The sequence below is a fragment of the Elaeis guineensis genome, chromosome 16, assembly GCF_000442705.2.
Source record: "Elaeis guineensis isolate ETL-2024a chromosome 16, EG11, whole genome shotgun sequence".
Classification (NCBI taxonomy): domain Eukaryota; kingdom Viridiplantae; phylum Streptophyta; class Magnoliopsida; order Arecales; family Arecaceae; genus Elaeis; species Elaeis guineensis.
Genome location: NC_026008.2, coordinates 13,081,258 through 13,103,460, shown reverse-complemented (window position 1 = coordinate 13,103,460; position 22,203 = coordinate 13,081,258). Strand labels below are relative to the sequence as shown.

Here is a 22,203-nt window from a genome sequence, read left to right as displayed (position 1 = left end):
CTAATTTGATTGGGATTTCCTCAAATTGCTGATTTATATGAAATCCTGATTTGATTAGGATTTCCTCAAATTATTGATTAATTTAAAATCCTGATTTGGTTAGGATTTTCTTAGATATCTGATTTGATTTACTTTGGTTTTCTTTATTTACAGGATTCTATATATATTTTCTTATTTTGTTAAGATGTGTTGCTTAATTTTGCTACTTTCTAGCTGTAGGATTATAAGCCTATAAATATGAGTTTGTAAGACCACTAGGATGTATGAATGATTGAGAATTAAAGTATTTTGCAGAATTTTCTGTCTATCTTCTTTAAGTGCCTCTCCTAGATTTCTTCTCTTATCTTTGCTCTGCCATCTATCTTCTTTCTCTTCTTCTTCTGTTTTGGTTCTGCATCAATTGGTATTAGAGTCAAACTACGATTTGCAGTCATTGTTTGCTTCACATAAACAACTCACCACCATCGCTGCCACAGAACTTTGGAGCTCTTACGACCATCGAAATTGTTGAAAGCCCTTGCCATCGCCATCATCAATTTTAGAAGGTGTCCATCGTTCCTTCATCGCCAAAATCCAAGCCTCCATTGATCGCCGACATATCGCTATTCTTTGACCCTTGTCATACCAAGAAGGCCCACTCTCTTCCCTTTCTGCCACCACTGTTGCTCCTTAGGCTAACCCAAACTTAAATACAGATCTGTACTCGCAATCAAATCCAGATCCAGATCTAATCTAGTTTAGGCTCTAGATTCGAACCCAACCCACTCTCTTCCCTTTCGTAGTTTTCGTTGACTTGTCCCACTATCAATTGGGAATCGCTGTGGACTTGGAGCCGATCTACTCCCAATTCTTTGGCGATCCTTAATCCTGCGATCAGAGCTTCATATTCAGCTCCATTGTTTGTTGCGGGGAACTCGAAGCGCAGAGCGTACTCCGCGATGATTCCCTCTGGACTGATCAAGATCAGGCCCGTGTCTGCACCCGACATGTTGGAAGATCCATCCACGTAGAGGGCCCAAAAGCAACCAGGAAGGTCGGCTTCTTCTTCAGGGGAGTTCGGTCGGGGCTCAAGGTCGTCCATTTCACCCTGTTCCGGTTCGGCCTCCTTCGAGATTGTGCACTCTACTATAAAATCTGCCAATATCTGGGCTTTTACCGCCGGTTTGGGTCGATAGTTGATGTCGAATTCAGTGAGCTCGATCGCCCATTTCGCCATCCTCCCGGAGGCATCTGCCCGGTGTAGAATAGCCTTGATCGGCTGGTCGGTGAGTAACGTTACGGTGTGCCCTTGGAAGTAGGGTCGGAGCCTCCGGACTGCAATCAACAAGGCATAAGTTAGTTTCTCTAATTTAGTATACCTGGTTTCGGCGTCTCTTAACGCGCGACTGACGTAGTAGATCAGCCGTTGAATTTTCGCCTCTTCCTTAACAAGGACTGCTGCGAGAGCCATAGGGGAGACCGCCAGGTACAAAAACAGCTCCTCTCCAAACTCGGGCTTCGCCAACAATGGAGGTGAGCTGAGGTAGCTTCTTAGCTCTTCAAATGCCTGTCGGCACTCAGAGGTCCAACAGAAGTTCTTCGGCCGCTTGAGGGTTTGGAAGAAGGGTAAGCACCGTTCGGCCAACCTCACGACGAAGCGATTCAGGGCTGCTACCCTCCTTGTAAGGCGTTGAACCTCTTTTATCGACTTCGGGGCGGCCATCTCCTGGATGGCGCGAATTTTCTCTGGGTTGGCTTCAATCCCGTGCCCTGACACTATGAAGCCCAGGAACTTCTCCGAGGTCACTCTGAAAGCATATTTAGTCAGGTTTAGCTTCATCTTATATTTTCGGAGGGCGCCGAAGGTCTCCTCGAGGTCGGTGATGTGGTTCATGGAAGATTTGCTTTTCATGAGCATGTCGTCCACGTAGACCTCCATGTTGCGGCCGATCTGCTCCTTGAAGATTTTATTCACCAGCCGCTGATAGGTCGCACCTGCATTTTTGAGGCCAAAAGGCATGACCCTGTAACAGTAAAGGCCACGGTTAGTAATGAAAGCAGTCTTTTCTTCGTCTTCCGGCGCCATCCTGATTTGGTTATAGCCGGAGAATGCATCCATAAAGGTGAGAAGCTCATGGCCCGAGGTCGCGTCCACCAGTTGATCAATTCTGGGCAGAGGGTAGCTGTCCTTTGGGCAGACTTTATTCAGCTTTTTGAAGTCTATACATATCCTCCACTTGCCGTTTGCCTTTTTGACTAGGACAACGTTGGAAATCCAGTCAGGATAGTTGACTTCTCTAATGAATCCGGCTTTCAGGAGTTTGTCCACTTCCTCGGCTATTGCTTTCTGCCTCTCCGGTGCATGACCTCGGATTTTTTCTTTCGTCGGTCGATGCTTTGGATTGACGGCCAGACGGTGCTCCATGACTTCCGTGTCAATCCCCGACATGTCTACTGGAACCCAAGCGAAAACGTCCGCATTCTTTCGTAGAAAATCGACGAGATGCGCCCGCACCTCTTCCCCCAGGTTGGAGCCGATCTTCACCATATGCTCCGCATTCCCGTCGTTCAAAGGGATCGAAACCAGATCTTCGATTGGGCTGCCCCTCTCCTCAGCGAGGTCGTCGCGGGCGTCCAGCCCATCAACTGGACAAAGGTCGGATTGGTCACTTCTTTGTAAGGCTATGTTGTAGCAGTGTCTGGCCAGGGCTTGGTCTCCCCTGACTTCTCCGACCCCCTGGTTGGTAGGGAATTTCAATTTCAAATGGTAGGTTGACACGACGGCCCGGAGAGCGTTGAGGTCAGGTCGGCCGAGGATTGCGTTGTAGGCTGACGGCGCCTTCACCACCAGAAAATTCACCAGAGCCCTGGATTGTCTTGGATATCGACCCGCAGCTACAGTCAAAGTTATCACTCCCTCCATCGGGACAGCATCGCCGGTAAACCCTACCAGAGGGGAGCCAATCGGTCCCAAATGGCCGTCAAGGATGGACATTCTTGAGAAGGCATCGTAGAACAAAATATCGGCCGAACTTCCATTATCGACAAGAATGCGGTGGACGTCGTAGTTAGCTATATTCAAGGAAACTACGACCGCGTCGTTATGAGGAAATTGAACTCCCTGAGCATCTTCTTCAGTGAAAGTTATGGATTCCTCAATCTTTTGCCGCTTGGGAGGTCCGGCCAATACGCCGGCCACTCCCTGTCGGGATTCTTCCGAGATGGTGTTGGCGAAATCCGTCGGAGGCCGATTGTCTGACCGCTCCATGCCGGTGGCCGTTGCTGGAGGGGGAGGAGCCTGTGAAACTGGGGGTGAGGCCGGAGCCTGGGATCTGGCCGTGGAGGCCGTGGGTCGCTGTGTGGATGCTTCGCGGGAAGGCATCGGGCGAGGACCTAGCGGGGAAAGGTGGAGAGGACGTCGGAAAAGATGACCGGAGGCGGTCCCGTTGAGCGCTCCTTTAAGAACAAGGGTACTGCGAAGACACAGCCCTTCCTCTAGCGCCAATCCTGTTGGTGCAAAAATCCGCCTGCGTCGGAGAAGCTGGAGTCGAGGGAGCCGCGGTCGCCACCGGGACCTGCAAAAGAAGTCTAAACCGGAGTTGGGGTTGCTCCGGCAAGACCCTCCGACGCTCAAGTCAGTTCTCTGCCTCAACAAGAATGGAGTGCTCGAACGAAAATTTTAGCAGAGTTTTTAGGTAAAAAATGAGAGCTTAGAGAATAACGTATCTGGGGTCCCCCTTTTTATAGACGGGGGGAGCAACGGATTGATAGCGATTGTTTGTAACCGCCTAGTCGTGGGCCGCACGGGGCCAGGAAGAATTTATCATGAAGAGTAATGGGGTGGAGTCGTGGCTGTCACCATGGCTCGCCACGTGGAATCAGTTGCGGAGAGTGGAGTGGCGTCCGTTGTCGCGACTCGCCAGGGAGTGGTGGAGCCGCGCAGCATCCGCCGCAGGAAGTGGAGCAGATTCGTGGCCATTACTGCGGCCTGCCGCGTGGAGCCTGTTGCGGGGAGTGGTGGAGCCGCACAGAATCCGTCGCAGGAGGTGGAGCAGAGTCGTGGCCGTTACTGTGGCCTGCTAGGGAGTCCAGTCCTGTCGGCCGAAGCTCGGTTGAAGCGCCTGGCGGAGAGAGGTGGCTATCCATCTGGAAGGAGCTCGGATGTTGCTGGCGGGCCGTGCACCGTTGGGTGCCTTGAGCGTTAGTACTATAGGCGAGGGCCATCTGCAATTGAGGTCAGGGACGAAGTCCGGCTCCCGTGGGAGTTCGGACGAAGTTCATCTGCAGTAGAAGTCGGGGATGAAGTCCAGCTCCCGTGGGAGTCCGGATGAAGTCTGCCTGCAGTAGAAGTAGGGGACGAAGTCCGGCTCCCATAGGAGTCCGGACGAAGTCTTCCCGCAATTGAAGTTGGGGACGAAGTCCGGCTCCCGTAGGAGTCCGGACGAAGTCTACCTGCAATTGAAGTCGGGGGCGAAGTCCGGCTCCCGTAGGAGTCCGGACGAAGTCTGCCTGCAGTAGAAGTAGGGGATGAAGTCCGGCTCCCGTAGGAGTCCGGACGAAGTCTTCCCGCAATTGAAGTCGGGGACGAAGTCCGGCTCCCGTAGGAGTCCGGACGAAGTCTACCTACAATTGAAGTCGGGGGCGAAGTCCGGCTCCCGTAGGAGTCCGGACGAAGTCTGCCTGCAGTAGAAGTAGGGGACGAAGTCCGGCTCTCGTAGGAGTCCGGACGAAGTTTGCCTGCGGTAGAAGTCGGGGGCAAAGTCCGGCTCCCGTAGGAGTCCGGACGAAGTCTGTCTGCAGTAGAAGTAGGGGACAAAGTCCGGCTCCCGTAGGAGTCCGGACGAAGTCTTCCCGCAGTCGAAGTTGGGGGCGAAGTCCGGCTCCCGTAGGAGTCCGTCTGTCGTGAAGAATCTGGTCGACGCTGGTGGGGGTTTATCCATCGGCAGAGCTCGGGAATACTGCGGAGGCTCGGCCGCCAGAGAGGTTCGAAAAGATATCGCCGAAGGTCGGAAGTTGGCAGAATCCCCGGAGGGTCACTCCTGGCGCGAACTTCGGTTGAGGGGGTATTTTGTACCCAACATTACTCATTATAGGCGAGACAATACTTATGTGTTGAAGTTTAAAGGTAAAACCATATGGCTTTAGCCCACCAAACCCTCTAATTTGGATAAGAAGATGACATGTAGGACTCCGATACCCAGTAGCTCTTCACAAGCTTTGAGTTCTAGGGCACATGATTTGAGTCCTTCCTCTTCTTAGCGAGTTGGAAAGAAGCGCCTCCATCTTCTGACTCGTAAGGAATTTGAGAAAGAGGGCAAGAAGTCCGACATTATTTTAGCTTTAATAGCCAAAGAGGTTTCTCAAGGGTCATTTCCGTCACGAATTGACCTCCTCCCAGATGTCAACTAGTTATTGTATGAATTTGAAGATGTGACACGTGAGGAACTTCCTATTGAGCTGCCACCTACGAGGGACATACAGCATGCCATTGATCTAGTCCCTGGATCCCAGCTTCCCAATTTGCCTTATTATAGGATGAATCTCGAAGAAAGAGCAGAGATCAATCAGCAAGTTGATGGACTTTTGGAGAGAGGCTTTGTTCAGGCTAGTCTTAGTTCCTGTGCTGTCCCTACTCTATAGACTCTAAAAAATGATGGCTCTTGGCGAATGTTTGTTGATAGCCATGCCGTCAACAAGATCACCATCAAGTACAAGTTTCCCATCACTAGGTTGGAGGATATGCTAGACTTTTTGGTCCTGACTAAATGGTTCACCAAGATTGATTTGTGCTAGGGATACCACCAAATCGAGATTAGATCGGAAGATGAGTGGAATACCGCCTTCAAAACTTAAGATGGGTTGTATGAGTGGTTACTCATGCTCTTTGGATTATCTAATGCTCCTAGTATTTTCGTAAGGGTTATGACTTGGTTTTAAAGCCATTCATAGGCAAGTTCTTGGTGGTATATTTTGATGATCTATAGTGAGGCCAAGGAAGAGCATTTGAGTCACATTTGTTAGGTCTTTTTGACATTAAGAGCAGAAAAGTTACATGTCAATCTCAAAAAATGCGCTTTTATACAGACTCAAGTTGTCTTCTTAGGATTCATTGTCACGATGCAAGGTATTGCAGCTGACCTCGAGAAAGTAAGAGCTATTAGAGAGTGGCCCGAACCAAAGACTCTTTCTAAGGTTCGTAGTTTTCATGGATTGGACACCTTCTATAGGCGATTCATTAAGGGTTTTAGTACCATTATGGTTCCTATCATTGATAGCATGAAGAAAGGGGAGTTCAAATGGATTGACGCTGCACGCGTAGCCTTTAGGGAGATCAAGAAAAAGATGATTGAGGCACTCATTTTGAGACATCCTGATTTTTCTAAACTCTTTAAGGTTGCTTGTGATACATCTGGAGTAGGCATTGGAAGTGTTTTGAGTCGAGAGGGACATCCAGTCGCATATTTCAGTGAAAAACTTAATGAAGCTAAGTAGAGGTATTCCACCTATGACAAGGAGTTTATGCTGTTGTGTAGTCTTTGAGGCACTGGAGGTACTACTTGTTATCTCAAAAATGTGTTGTACTCTGATCATCATGCACTCAAGTACCCGAACTCACAGAAAAAATTGAGTGCCCGACTTGCTAGATGGATTGAGTTTCTCCAAGAGTACACATTTGTTCTTAACCATCATCCAAGAATTAAGAACAAGCCATTTGATGCACTTAGTTGAGTGGTACATCTTTTGCATACTATGAGTGCTCAGGTGGTAGGGTTTGAGAGATTGAAGGATGAGTACACCACTTGTCCTGATTTTGGACTTAGATATCCAGAGATCATGAATGGTAATCATCGTGACCATGTAGATTTTTTCATCAGAGAGGGTTAATTGTTTAAGGGTTTTAGGCTATGCATGCCTCATAGTTCATTTAGAGATTTTGTTATTTGGGAGTTGCTGGTGGCCTCGTTGGTCATTTTGGGCTTGATAAGACTGTAGCCATGTTAGAGGATCGATTTTATTGACCCTCTTTAAAGAAAGATATTGCTCGGATCAAGGTCTGCGGAACCGGTACCGGTGGCTGGATTGGCCGGCCGGCGGTACAATTCGGCATGCCTCCATTCCATTCCGAACTGAGGCGAACCGACGAAGGAAAACGGAGTCGAAATTTCTATCTATCTTCTCTGTGTGCCCCTCCTAAATTTCTTCTCTTATTTTTGCTTTGTCATCTATCTTCTTCCTCTTCTTCTTCTGTCTTGGTTTTGCACTAATAACGTCATTCAAAGATGATGTCCTCCGAGCAAATATCAAATGTCTTATTCCAGGATAGCTCATGCTACACCATAATACACTTCTCCGAAAATCAAACTAGCCTAATTTTGCTGTAGGATAACATTGCGACGAAGCGCTTTATCCTTCTCATTCTATGAAAATATACTCTATTGGAGATAGAAGAATGGATTATTAATTTATTATCTTGGTAAACTAGTACATTTTAGAGACTAGTTTTAATTAAGGTTAGAATAGACCCATGCTACAAAGATGTTCTTTCTCATAATCATGGAAATAGTCCTACATGACTATAAACAGACAAAGCCTAATAAGCCCTTGAGCAAGGTTCCTTGTGCTGGTACAGGGGGCTGGACCGATTGGCCAATGGCATGGTTCTGTATGCATTTGTGTTATTCCTTGTTGGGCCCATACCAACATAGAAGAGGGGGGAGAGGGAGAATGGGAGAGGAAAAGAGAGAGAAGGGGGGGAGAGGGAAGAAGAGAGGGAGAGAGATGGTGAAGGCCAGTAGAGGTCGATGGAGCGCAGCCTAATGGCGGAGAGGGTAGGGGAGAGAAAGAACATGAGAGAGGAAAAGAGAGAGGGGAGAGGGAGGGCTGTGGAGGCTGTCAGATGGTTGGAGGAGGGTCTCCACACTTCAGGGGATCGAATAAGGCAAAACATGGGTCCATCGACCCCCTTATTTTATTTTATGACTTTTAAGTGAAGTTGGCAATGGAATCGGTCCTCCATGCCCTTCCCTCCCTCCCTTTCTTTTCCTCTCTTTCCTTCTCTCTCTCCCCCTCCTTCACTAATTTCTCATTTTGGATGTTGGAACCGTCCTGGCTTGCCGTCGGTACATATTGGTATGGTCCGAATAGGGCGGTTTGGGATGGTTCCACATTCCTTGCCCTTGAGCATATTATTTAGGGTAAGTTCACCTATAGGTGATAGGACCACAACTCGGTTTTGGAGTATGTCTAGCATATGGGAATGGGACAGCCACTCACATACACTTTAATGAAAACCTAGCTTAACTCCAAGATTTCCCCAAATGACCTTTCCCCTCCTAACCTTTTGCCTTCCAAAAGGTTTGGATTTTGGATGCTGCCAAGAGGGCACATGTGATGCATGGGAGCGCATGAGGCAGGATTGAATTTTGGGAAAATCAATTAAACATAAGGGTGTTTTTGAAAAATCAATTTTATTAATGGTGGAATGGAATTTGAATCTTGGGAGGAGAGTCAGGATTGAATTTTAGGGGATTAGGGCATTCCTATTCCCCCCAGAATGGAAATGGGATTGAGACTCCCCCAACCAAACGAGTGGAGTGGGAGTCACTCGTTCCCATTCTCATTGCAGAGCCGAACTCGCATTCTAAACCAAACATGCCCTGAGTAGTGCCTTTGCCTATTGAGAGCCTCGCTAACATTTGACTAGTCTCACTTTGCTTTTGGCATGTTGATCCTGAAATAGTACAGAAAAGGGATCAAATGAGAGGTAGAGTGAATGTTTGTAAGCTGACCAAGAAAAAAATGGAAGCTTTTGGTAACATGAAGAAGAAGGCATCTGAAGTTGAAGTCTTGATAGAATGTGATTCATGCAAGTCAACAATATATGCAGATAGTTATATAATAAAGGAAGCAAATGTGACTTAAGGCAAAACTTGAACGAACAGCTAATTTGGAGAAAGAAAGCATGGCTCCAATCATGCACTTATTAGTCAACTAAATAAAAGTTGCAATACAAACATGTTGAAGACAAAAACAACTGACACTAGCAGGAGTTTCAAGAATAGCAATAGCAAAATTTAGAAGCAGCAATAGTAAAAGTAGCCAGCAATTGCTAGCAAGTAGCAACATTTTTAAAATTCATTATCTCCATTATGCTTTTGGGGGATAATAGTGATGAGATGAACTGAGGTATTGGTTTATCTCAGCTGCATTGGAAGGTCAAAGGTTTCCCAAGAAGGTGCAAAATTTCTGGTTAATGCAGTTACATTTAAGGACTAAGATATTCATAAATTGGCTGAAATTAACTTTCCCTTTAAATATGAATTGATTGTGTACCTATAATTTCTTTGCTTCCTCTCTTCCCTTTCCTACAACCGGCCATGTTGGACCCACAGTCCTCCATCACTGCTGCAAGTGTCCATCCTATCTACCTTATGCTCCTCGATATGCACATTCCTCCTTTACATCTCCCCCTTTTCTTCCCTTTGTGCTTCCTCCTTGTTTGGCTCTGGGGGACCATTTGCCCTTCATTGTCATTGCATCAACCATATCCACCATTCTCTTTGATAGCACCTCCTTCCACATCTGGATCTTAACCACCAGCGCACTTATATTGCTTCTCAAAAAAGGGGGTCATTACCTTGTGTTCCATCACTATGCTTGTGCTTCTCCTTTCCATCTCTTCCCCTCCAAAATTTCTCGATGGTGTCAATCTCCCCACAAGGACTGCATGTGTTAAAAGATATCAGAAGATAGTTGATAGAATCTATAATATGTCATCTGTTATTTGGAATATTTTATCTTATAACAGCCAATTAGTTCTCAATATTGTTTATATTTTATAGATGACTGGTAATGTTACATAATGATATCTTGGCTGAGATCTTGAGCGAGAGGATAACTTTGATTGCTATCCACCAAACTTTTTATCGGGCTCGTTGTATTCCTAAATCAGTATTAGGAGTCAAGGAGACTAGTGCAGTAATAGAAGTATGATAAAGACAACTTTTGTCAGTGTTGCCCACGTTTGTGCTGATCGAGTGATCTTACCTATCATTGACACCACTAAGGAGCATTGGAAGAAAAAAGTAAGATGCCATGATCAAAGTGAGGAGCATTTGGTAAACGGAATCTAGATGAAGCAGGAAGATTTGAAACCACTGCAATAGAACTAGGGGAACATAGTATTAGAAATCAGATGACAATTGAAATTAATGATGAGAGCCGAGCTTGGTAGTATGAGCTTGTAACCCGAGTTGTGGGCATTCAGTGAAATTAATTATCAGAAACCGATGTAGGAGCAAGAAGCCTGCATGAAGCGACATATAGCGGTCTAAGAACAGGGATAGTTGTGGAATAGGATGAACAGAACAATTAAATTAAAGCAATCTCATTATTTTATATTGGAGAACAATATGGTTAGGAATTGTACTCTAACAGATAGCTCAAAACCAAGAGGTCATTGATTTCCAAGTTGCCATGGAACAAACTAAAATACAAAATAGGTCAGAAAACAGCTTAAGGCTTAAAAGGGAGATTGTCTTTGACGATTATTTAAGCAGCAGGAAAATCTAAATTGATATTGCCAGCCAACTGGGAAAATCAGGATACTTAATCTAGAAAACAGTACCAGCTTTTGTGGGTTGTTAAAGGAGGCTAGACCTGTCTCAGCAGAAAATATCAGCCTAATTCCTAAGAAATCTAGTTTATCTGTGTTGAGAAAAGAAAAGGGAAAATGGAGGAAATAATTTCAATTGCAGAAGTTGTGTTGTTTTTTGATACAATGGCCACCCTTTTGTACATTTATATACAAAACCTACAAAAATAATCAATGCCCCTAATAAAGCAAATTCCTAAATTACATGATTTCTTTCCTAAACCAGCTAAAGATTACTTTCTGAAATTGATTTTTGTCAATAATAAAGCAAATTCCTAAATTATATGATTTCTTTCCTAAACTATCAACACTCCCCCTCAAGATGGTGTATGTGTATCCCTCATACCCAACTTGCATACAAAGGAATGAAACAGTTTACTACCAAGCTTTTTTGTGAAAACATCAGCTAACTGATTTTCAGAATTCACATACACTATCTAGAATCTCAGCCAAGGTCCATTGTACTAGACCGAACTGCCCGGTACGGGATGTAGCCAGCCGATCCGATTTGGCCATTTTTCTCGAAAACCAGCTCCGAACCGCACCGAATTGGGCGGTTCGGTACGATTCGGTTCCATACCGCCCAAAATCGGGTGGTATAGATCGGTACGGTTTGGTTCGGTGTTGAACCGAACTGTACTGACATCTCCATGTGAAGGGAGTGGGCGGGAGTGGGGGGGTGTGGGGTGGGGCCTGGGCTGTCTTTTAGTGATGGTCCAGGTGGGTTGTTTAAGAGACTCGAGAGCTCTCAGAGAACTCCCGAGCTTGTCTGAGACTCAATGAGATGCCGAAAAAATAAGAAAGAGGAAAAAATTCTATCAAATTGTAGCATTGGTTCGAGGAGATGCTGATTTTTGACCGAAAGTAAGGTAATGTATTATTTTTTTAGTAAATATTTTATTTTTTATATTTTTGTTAAAAAAAGGATAAGAACGAAGAAGTATGAAAATAAAAGGAAATAATGCCAAAATTTTGTGATTTTGGTATGATTTGATTATATATGATAGATCTTTGGAAGATCTACATAATGACACTAAAATCATTGATTTTCATTAATTATATATTTTTAAATATTTATATATATTTATTCATAAAAAAATTATTAAAAAATAAATTCAAAAAAATAAAAAATCAAAGTTTTAGAATCATGCTTAGAATGATTCAAGCTACTTAAATCTAACCTTGAAATTTTTGAAATAAAAAAATATTTTTATAATTATTTAAATAATAAAAAAATATTATCAAATAAAAAATATGTAAAAATAGTGTTATATTTTAGTTAATTCAAAAATATTATTTGAAGCATATAACATATTTTTTTGAATTTATAATTTTTAAAATTATTATTATAATTTTTTGAATTTATATATAATATTTTTTTAATAATTATTAAACTATTGTGTTTTGTTATACTTGCATATATTTGTAAGAAGAAAAATTCAGAGTATGATATTCGTTGATTTTAATTAATTATATATTTTTAATATATATTTATTCATAAAAAATATTAAAAAAATAAAAAATCAGAGTTTCAGAATCATGTTTAGAATGATTCAAGCAATCAAGCTACTTGAATCTAATCTCGAATTTTTTTGAAATTTTTAAAATTAAAAAATATTTTTGTAATTATTTAAATAATAAAAATATATTATCAAATAGAAAATATGTAAAATTAGTATTATATTACAGTTAATTCAAAAATATTATTTGAAGTATATAATATTTTTTTTGAATCTATAAAAGTCATGTAGAGAATTTGATGATGAGTCAGTCATTCTGACAGCAGGTTGAGAAGGTAGTAAAGACTATTAAGCCATTATATTAGATGCTTCGCACCATGGATAGTGAAAGATATCCCCAGATGGACTTCTTATATTACATGATGGAGGACAAAGAAACAGATTAGTGAGAATGATCCGAAGTATGCTAAAAAATTTATTAACATCATTGAGTGCCATTAGAACTATCAGATAGGTAGAGATTTGCATCTAGTTGGTAAGCACGGATTTAAGAATATTTTAAAATATTTTTTTTATACTTGTAAAAGTGTACTTAATCAATTATGAAATTTATTTGTAGCTTATTATTTGAATCCAAGATTCCAGTATACCATTTCTGGGATAGATATGGATAATGAGCTTCTTGCTGCTCTTCGATCCAGAAATCATATCGTTGTGTCTGCAAGAGGTATGCTAGTTTAAAACAGATGTGATTATTCAACTGAATTCGATCTGTACTCAACGATATATTTATAAATTTAATAAATATATTTTTTATAGACGAAATAATTTAAAGAGGGATTAGACAGCTTTGGAGTCCCATCAGCTGTCATAAGCAAAAAATAGATGAATTCAGGTAAATTACATATCAATAATGAGCAGCATAGATTGATATGTAATTTTGCTTAATAATATCATAAAATTTGATATGTAATTTTGCTTTTGTAGCTGAATGGTGGATTCATTTTGGAATATCTGCAGAATATTTGAGAGGTGTGGCTATTTGCATTCTTTTCTAGACGGTCTCTGCTAATGGCTGTGAGCGCAATTGATCGACTTTCATCTTTATTCACAGCAAACAGAGAAATCGTCTGACACAAAAATGCCTCAATGATCTTGTATATGTTCACTATAATCTGAGGTTGAGGCTAAAATACATTTAGGAGGAAGTACAACTGAAGTACACTGATCCAATATTAGATGATTATGCTGACGAGGACGACGATCCGATCATCGGATAGCTTGCAGGTCAACAGCAGGAGCCAGAGCTTTATGAGCCGGGGCCCCCTCCACGATTAGCCAGTGTGGTAGCTAGAAAAATCAGGATGGATCCAGGGCAATGGGCAGAAAGAAATATTCCATATAAGATTCCAACTGATCAGCCACAGTCTGAGGGGACACAAGAGACTCATTTATCATATGACTCGATGTCTGATACATCCTCGCAGAGGTTCGAGCGATAGATGTTTAGACGAGGTCGGCAGTCAGCAAAAAAATATCCATCCTCCCAATCACAGGAAACTCGGTCACAGAGGGGCACAAGAGGGGAAAAAGAAAAGATAGTTGTACGTGCACCACTCTCGAGAGTACAGGAGCTATCTGACTCAGATTTGGAGCTAGAGAGAGTGATGATGATATTGGTAGTAGTAGTCATAGGTCTGATGATCAGGAAGGAACTGCAGGATAGGAGACCACTGCTTATGAAACAGCCACAGGATGATATTTGATTCATCGGTGAGTCTCAGTTTACACATGCTATACAAGATAGGGACCATGGTGGACGAGTTGGTAGAGATCGTGGGGAGCCGATTTCATATAGACGATGGGCTCCTAGAGGTCGTCCAGCACACGATGCAGCTGCGGACGATCTTGCACGTGGAGTAGGGTCTATGGATGTATCTGGATCATCCTTGCATTATGGATCCTATTATCTGCAGCCACCTTATGATTCATATGGATATGGTGCATCTGAGGTATCGCCTTCTAGTGATTACTATCCTATGTAGTCTGGAGCATCTTATGGATCAGATTTTGCTATTGGCATATTCGGATGGGCTCCTCCACAGCCATACCATCATCCTGAGGATACTTCTCAGAGTCAGAGTTTGAGTGAGAGATCTGAGATGTCTTACAATTCAGAGAGGATGCCTTATGGGACGAATATTCAGGAGTACAGTGCATCTTGGTTAGAGGGTTGGGCTGATGTTCCTCCAGATTATGCTAATGATCCAGATATCTACGAGCGTCACAGACACTCGACGAGATATTAAATGCAGAGTAGATCTTGAGGTTAGTATATCATTTTTTGTGCTTTGTACTTTAAAAATTTAGATATATTTTAATGCACATTTATATATATATATTTTAATTTTAGGATGATATAGTTGTAACATAATATAAATAAATATATATTTAAAATTTTGGATCAAAAATTTCTGTACCGCTACCGAACTCAAAAATTGAACCCAAATATGTCAATAATATGCAATATAATATAATTTTGGGGTTGTATTTATGAATTAATAATTTGAACACCCAAAAAAAAGAAACAAAAAATTTGTATCGGTACCGAACTGATACGTCGAAGCGTACCGTGTGTCAATACGGTATCATACCGGTACCGTAATGTACCGGTCGGCCATCAGTACAAGGTTCGGTACCGGTACAGCGGATCTTGATCCCAGCATTCAACTTTTCTTTGATGAAATGCCAATCAATCTCGATATGTTTTTACGATCGTGTTAAACTGGATTGTGAGCAATGCTAATGGCTGCCTTGTTATCACAATATAATAACAATGGTTTTTCTTCTAGTCGTAGCTCTTGCCTTAGCTTTTGGAGCTACAAAAGCTCACAAACACCTTGTGCCATTGCTCTGTACTCTGTTTCTGCAGTTGACCTTGTTACTACATTCTGTTTCTTGCTTCTCCAAGTAACTAGATTGCCACCAACAAACGAACAATATCCTATTGTGGATCTTCTATCATCAAGAAATCCCACCCGATCAGCATCAGTAAAAGCTTCTATTTTTAAGTGTCCATGATTGGAAAAAAATAAATCTTTTTCAGGAACAGATTTTAAGTATCTCAAAATATGGAAAACCGCATCTAAATGAGTAGTCCGAGGATCATGCATGAATTGACTCACCAGGCTTACAGCATAAGCTATGTCAAGATGTGTATGTGAAAGATAGATTAGCCTCCTAACCAATCTCTGATGCTGTCCCACATCTACTGCTTCTCCAATGCCGCCTTTTAGCTTATGATTTGCTTCAATAGGTGAATCAGCAAGTTTGCATTCTAACATGCCAGTTTCTTCAAGTAAATTCAGGACATTTTCTTTGAGATATAAAGATACTTTTCTTAGACCTTGCAACTGTATTCCAAGAAAATACCGCAAACTACCCAAGTCTTTGATCTCAAATTCCTTAGCCAAATAATGTTTTAAACTGGTCATTTGTTCTTGATTGTTTCCTGTCAGTCTGTCACGACTATATCATCAACATACACAATGAGAATTGTAATCTTACGCATATAATGTTTGATGAACATAGTATGATCTGCATTGCTTTCTTGATAACTAAAATCTATTATGGTTCTATTGAATTTGTCAAACCATATTCTAGGTGACTATTTTAGGCCATATAAAGCTTTCTTCAACTGACAGACTTTTCCTTCAGTTTTTTGATCTTCAAAGCTAGGCGGAATCTCTATATAAACTTCTTCCAGATCACCATGTAAAAAGGCATTCTTTACATCAAATTGCTATAACTCCCAATCAAGATTAGCTGCACATGATAAAAGAATATGAATGAAATTCATCTTTGCAAGAGGTGCAAAGGTTTCTTGATAATCTATTCCATAGGTCTGAGTGACCCCCTTGGCTGCCACTTGAGCTTTGAATCTCTCGATGGATCCATTAGCCTTGTGCTTAATAGTACAAACCCATTTGCATCCTACTAGTTTCTTACCCAAAGGAAGAGTAGTAAGCTCCCAGATTCCATTTTTGGCCAAGGCTCTCATCTCCTCTATCTTGGCTTCTTTCCACTTAGGGTCATTGAGGGCTTCCTTCAAATTCTATGGAACAGAAACTGAAGATAGAGAAGACACAAAAGCTGTATAGGAAGGAGATAAGGAGTTATATGTGTTGGGATATACCGATCGACCCCTTTCACACCGACTCACTCTCGGGCCTGCCCGACCGGCGCCCGACCTTATCGACCGCACCAACCGACGACTGTCGACAACTGTCCGACCGAAGGTATGTCGGTCGGGCGGACCCATTCTGTTCCCGACTAGCCGAACGGCGGGGCCCGACTCTACTGACTCACTATCAGGCGGGGGTGGTGGCCGATGTCCGATTCCCGCAATGCGCCAGACCAGCCGACGGTGTCCCTGGGTCTTCGCCCGACGTCCCGCAACCAAATGCCGACGCATGGTCGGTCGGCTCCCCAAAACACCGTACGACTGCTGAGGGCCGCCGTCCTGACAAGGGCATGCGGCATAGCCGCCCTGGGGCATTGTCCTGCTAAGGACTTAGATTAATCCCAGCGATTTGACAGCCCACGGCGACTTGACAGTCCGCGGCGACTCTGACAGCCTCCGACGATTTGACAACTCCCCCAGTTGTCTGCGCCATTAATGACGTCACCACGTCGCGCTCTACTATAAAACGGGGAAGGCAACAGTGCTGCAGAGAGGTTCTTTCGAAGCCCCTGGACTCTCTCTCTCGCTGAGTTTCCCTGATTCTTTTCTACTGTTGCCTAGTCTCCTCTCTGACTTGACCGTCGGAGGATCCCCACCGGAGGCATCTCCGGTCAGTGTGGACTTCTCTTGCAGGTGCTCGTTCCCGGCGACCAGACGACAAGGGGATTGGCCGCAACAATATGAAACAAAGTTAGAGATAGGATGTTTAGTGCAAGATCTTCCTTTCCTAATAGCAATTGGAAGAGCAAGACTTGAATCATTAGAATTGGAAGTAGGAATTGAATCATCAGAATTGGAAGTAGGAATTGAAACAGGAGACTTACCAGAAGATTTCATGGAATCTGAGTCCAAGATTGAGTTTGACTAGGCGGAATGTGTTCAATGGTCAAGTTTGCTTTTCTCCTACGAGCATATCGCAACAAGTCTGGCTTATTCAATTTCATATTATTTTGAGATGCATTACTTGTTCGTCCATCACCTTCACTTAGGTGCTGCTCATTCTGCTCCAAAGACATTGTGTTTTTACCTTGGCTTATTTGACCCTCATCCTCCCCCTGTCTAATAGGGTAGATAGGAGACACGTGCTGGTAAATCTGGTGACACAATTTGGAATCACCTCTTCCTTTCTATACTTCTCCTGAAGAGGTGACACATAATATGGTTCCATTTCTCAGAAAGTGACATCCATATCGACAAAGACTTTCCTAGTGGGAGGATGATAACACTTATAGCCCTTTTTAGTAGTAGAATACCCAATGAACACATATTTAAGTGCCCAAAAATCTAATTTGCTGGCATGGTGCCAATGAACAAAACACACACCCAAAGATCTTTGGACGAATAAGATATGAACTGGTGCCTTGAATAATTTCTAGGGGACTTTTAAAGTTGAGTGTCTTTTTAGAGGCATTTTATTAATTAGATAAGTAGCTGGAAGGACAACATCACCCCAATAAGACTTAGGAACATTCAAAGTAAACGTAAGACAATGGGCAACCTCTAACAGATGCCTATTTTTTCATTCTGACACCACATTCTGAGCAGCTGTATTAATACAACTAGTTTGATGCATAATCCCATGTCCTTCTAAGTAGTTGAAAAAAGTACATTTCATATATTTTGTGTCATTATCAATTTGCAAAATCTGAATTTTGGTACCAAACTGGGTACGAATCAAATTATAAAAGGACTAAAAATAAGAGAACACCTCATTTTTTACATACATCAAATAAATCCAGGTCATCCAACTACAACAGTTAATAAATGAGACAAACCATCTATAACCGGACAAAGACATAACAGGGGCTCACACATCAGAGTGAATGGTTGCTAAAGGAACATGACTCTTATTATTACTAGGAGGATAACTTCTTGTATGCTTAGCAAATTCACAAGCATCACAAATCAAAGTCTTCAAATCACACTGTTTAATTAACTCAGATACAACCTTTTTAAGACATAAAATGATGGATGTCCTAATTGTCTATGCCATTGAATTAACTGTTGGGAAGTAGATGTGGAGGAACCTAGTAAGGCTTGATGGTTATCAGGGCTTGTAGCAAGCAAGTACAAACCATCTTGCATTCTATCATAGCCAATTGTCTTCCCAGTGCTTAGGTCCTGAAGAACACAAGGAGAAGGATAAAATTCAGCTTTACAATTCAAATCATGTGTGAGAGCACTAATAGATAACAGATTATGGGGAAAACTAGGAATATGAAGAGTAGAGGGCAAAGCAAGTAAAGAGGTACAACATACTGAATCTTTCCTTGTTATGGAAGAGAAAGAACTGTCGGCTATACGGACTTTATCTTCACCCGAGCAAGGGGAATGTATTAAGAAATTGTCTGAAGACCTAGTCATATGATCAGAAGCTCCGGAATCAATAATCTAGGAATGATGTGAATTTGAAGAAATAGAGGTAAAAGCTGTATGAGATATATCTGATTGAGCAAGATTAAAGGAAGAGGAAGAAGCCATGGAGGGAGAATCAAGTCGAGCCATAAGACACCGGAGAGTTTGCAACTCTTTAGTGGAAAGATCACTAGTATTAGTGCTTTCATTGGGCCCAACTGTCTCCACTATACTTGACATCTGAGCCTGTGATCGAGGATTTCCCATTTTTCGACCACCTCGTCCCCTAATTGGCTGATCGTGGAGTTTTCAGTAACTTTTCTTGGTATGTCTAGGTTTCCTACAATAATCACAGGTGAGGTTATCTTTTGCAGAAGATTTCTGATCACTAATCCTCACTGGTTCCACTTTGGTAGGTTTAGAGAATGAGTTAGCCACCGTACCCGAACGATCTATCGGAGCAGCATTCAACATAGCACTCCTCCTACTCTCCTTTTGCTGCACATAACCATATGTCTGCCTCAATGAAGGGAAAGGATCCTTACCCAGAAACTGGATCCGAATCTGATCATATTCGGCATTTAGTCCAGCCAGGAAATCATACACACGGTGTTTCTCCATTACTTTCTGATACTTAGTAGTATCCTCAAAGTTGGAGGGTAAGTACTCGTATTAATCGAGTTCCTGCCATAAAGCACTAAGCTCAAAAAAATATTGTGCAATTGACATCTCCCCCTACTTCATTTCATGAACTTTCTTTCGCAGTTCATATACCAACGCATCATTCCCTTGATGAGAGTATGTTTGAGTAGCAGCATCCCATATTTGTTTAGGTATGGTGAGAAATAAATAGCCACGAGCAATTTGTGGTTGCATAGAATTAATAAGCCAAGACATGATAAGGGAATTTTTAGATTCCCATTGGCTTAGGGTTGGATCAGTGGCTAGAGGTTTTGTTTCTTGCCTGTGATATAGCCTTGCAATCCCTGGGCTTGAATAAACAGTCTGCAAGATCTTGACCAAGCCAGATAGTTTGACCCATCTAACTTAATAGGACTAATATTCAAAGAGCGATTATCACCAAGGATTCTATTGCTCCTATTGTTACCGTTGTCAGTAGATTGCTTCCCTTCAGTCATTTTTTTTTACTACTTCAAGCCCCAAAAAAACAATGCCAGCCGGGTCATACACAGTATCCAAATCCCCACTAAAAAACTCCTAAAGCCAAATGCGATCTTCGGCAGCCAAGCAATCCTCAACAACGACAATCAGAGATAGAGCCTACCTTTGTCACAAACCATGGAGTTGATACGCAAGCGAGAGTAGCTGATGGGAATGGTGGATCTTACAGTAGAACGGTGTCGGCAACAAAGATCTCTCAACGGCGACACGCAAGCACGAAATGAAGAGATTGCCGATGCGGTGAACAGATATGTAGATCTAAAATGCAACCTAATGCAATATGGGAGACGAGGCTAGGCAGGAGTGTTTTTAAAGGTAAGTAGGAAGAACAACAAAGATCCCTAAGGGATCATGCTCTAATACCATATTGAGAAAAGAGAAAGAAAAATGGAGGAAATAATTTCAATTGTAGAAGTTGTGTTGTTTTTTGATACAACGGCCACGCTCTGTACATTTATATACAAAACCTACAAAAATAATCAACACCGCTAATAAAGCAAATTCCTAAATTTCATGATTTCTTTTCTAAACTAGCTAAGATTACTTTCCTAAATTGATTTTTGTCAACAATAAAGCAAATTCCTAAATTACATGATTTCTTTCCTAAATTGTCAACAATCTGCAACAAACATTGCAGTCATTGGAGGATTTATTCATTGCCTTCTGCTTCAACAATCTTCCAACTATAGTCAGGGACCAACTATTCTCAATACTCATACTTGATTCATATCCCTGTGTTCTAGTTGAAATTAGTGAAATTATGGGTAGTGGTGGGCAAGAAATGGCTGAATTCAATTGATAGTTTGGCAGGTTTGATGATTTAGTTTTGCAGTAGAAAAAGGTGCCATTGTCTCACAAATGCTCGGGAAGCTCTCACAGGCTCATGAAGCATTTGATGCTGTATCAGTTGGATAAAAGGTGTTTGAATTTGACATGCATGTATCAAGCTATTGTCATCCACAGAAAAATGGCATATTAAAGTGAATATTTTGTACAATACATGGTTATGCAGACAGTTATCAGCTAATTCCTATATGGGATGATTATATAATTCATCAGATGCACTGGCCACTTCCTAGCTTCTTGGACATATGCTTATTTACCAACATGAATGTCCATTGTTTGACTTAATTCTTCTGCTTTCTCTATTTTTAGAAGAACCAAGGACTTAATTTCAGCTTCTCTTTGTATGTGTAATACAGTTTATTTGCTTTTCTGTTTCTTCAACTTGATTTCTGCATGACTTATGTGGCTTTTTCAATAATATCATAGTGCACCAACTTGCATTTGTCAAATATGGCATTCCTCTGTGACAAATATTCTTTATTGCCTTTAGGAAAGAAGTAATAAAATGAAGAGAAGTCCTTGCTATATAGCTTTTATCACTTTTGAAACTGAAATTTTCTCTAAATCTTCTTGAAAACCCTCTGACAACTATACTCAAGAGGCCTTTTCCCATGGATATGACGTCAGATTTGTAGATCAGTAACCATAGTTACCATACAGTTCAAAAACATGATATATTTTTGCCTCCTAACCTGTTGTCAACCATTTAACTCGTGCCGCAACTAAGCCAAGATGATGCGGGACAAGAAGGGCCTGCTATCAACCTAGAAAGCTTGTTGGTGGTTTTACCACATTATTAATTATGTTGTTAAGCTCATTTAGGTAGTGAGATCTGAAAAGTCTGCTATATATGCTAAATCATATTCTCATAGTGGTTGATTGTAACTTATTTTGTCTCAATTGGAAACTACCAGACTAATAGTACTTGTAAAATCTAGAGAACTATTTGCTGTTCTTACAGTTCTTAGCTCATTTTTTTTCAATAATCATTTACCTTTTTCCTTTGAAGAAAATTAATAGTCACATTTTTATTTTTTATTTTTTAATGCAGGAGAAGATAGAATCTGCGACCGATGTTCTTAAGACAATTTTAAATCCTGTAATGGATGAAGTTGAAGAGATTTCATGGCCTCCAAAAGATCCTAAGTCTCTTATTTTGATGGAGAAGGTAAATCACAAACTGGAAACTAGTTGGTTGATAGGCAGATACTTAAATGAAGACTTTGTTCTAGTTCAAACCTCAATATTTGAACTTCTTTTGGAGTGTCACCTGACATTATTTATGTTTCTTGAATTGAACAGAGAACATTTTTGCATTAGTTCATTTATTGTAAGTTACCATTGTGCTAAGGCTGACCCTCTACCCACTATGACCTATTAAAACTGAAAAAATGAACAGGAAAAAAAGAGAAAATGCAGAAAATCAAAAGACTAAACTAAATTGGGGCTTGATGTTGACAACTTGTAGCCCTTTGACCCATCCA

At 41.8% G+C, this 22,203-nt stretch overlaps 1 protein-coding gene across 13 annotated transcripts in view; it reads left to right on the top strand.

Annotated features, from left to right (window-relative positions):
* Positions 1–22,203, top strand: part of LOC105034911 (uncharacterized) — a 167,883-nt gene that overhangs the window by 5,471 nt on the left and 140,209 nt on the right. For all 13 annotated transcript variants that reach the window (XR_012137381.1, XR_012137380.1, XM_073249766.1 and 10 more), the window contains one exon: positions 21,771–21,887. Coding sequence is in view for 11 of the 13 variants with exons in the window: in XM_073249766.1 (XP_073105867.1) it covers positions 21,771–21,887 (117 nt within the window). In the remaining 2 variants the exon portion in view is untranslated. The remainder of the gene's footprint in view (positions 1–21,770; positions 21,888–22,203) is intronic.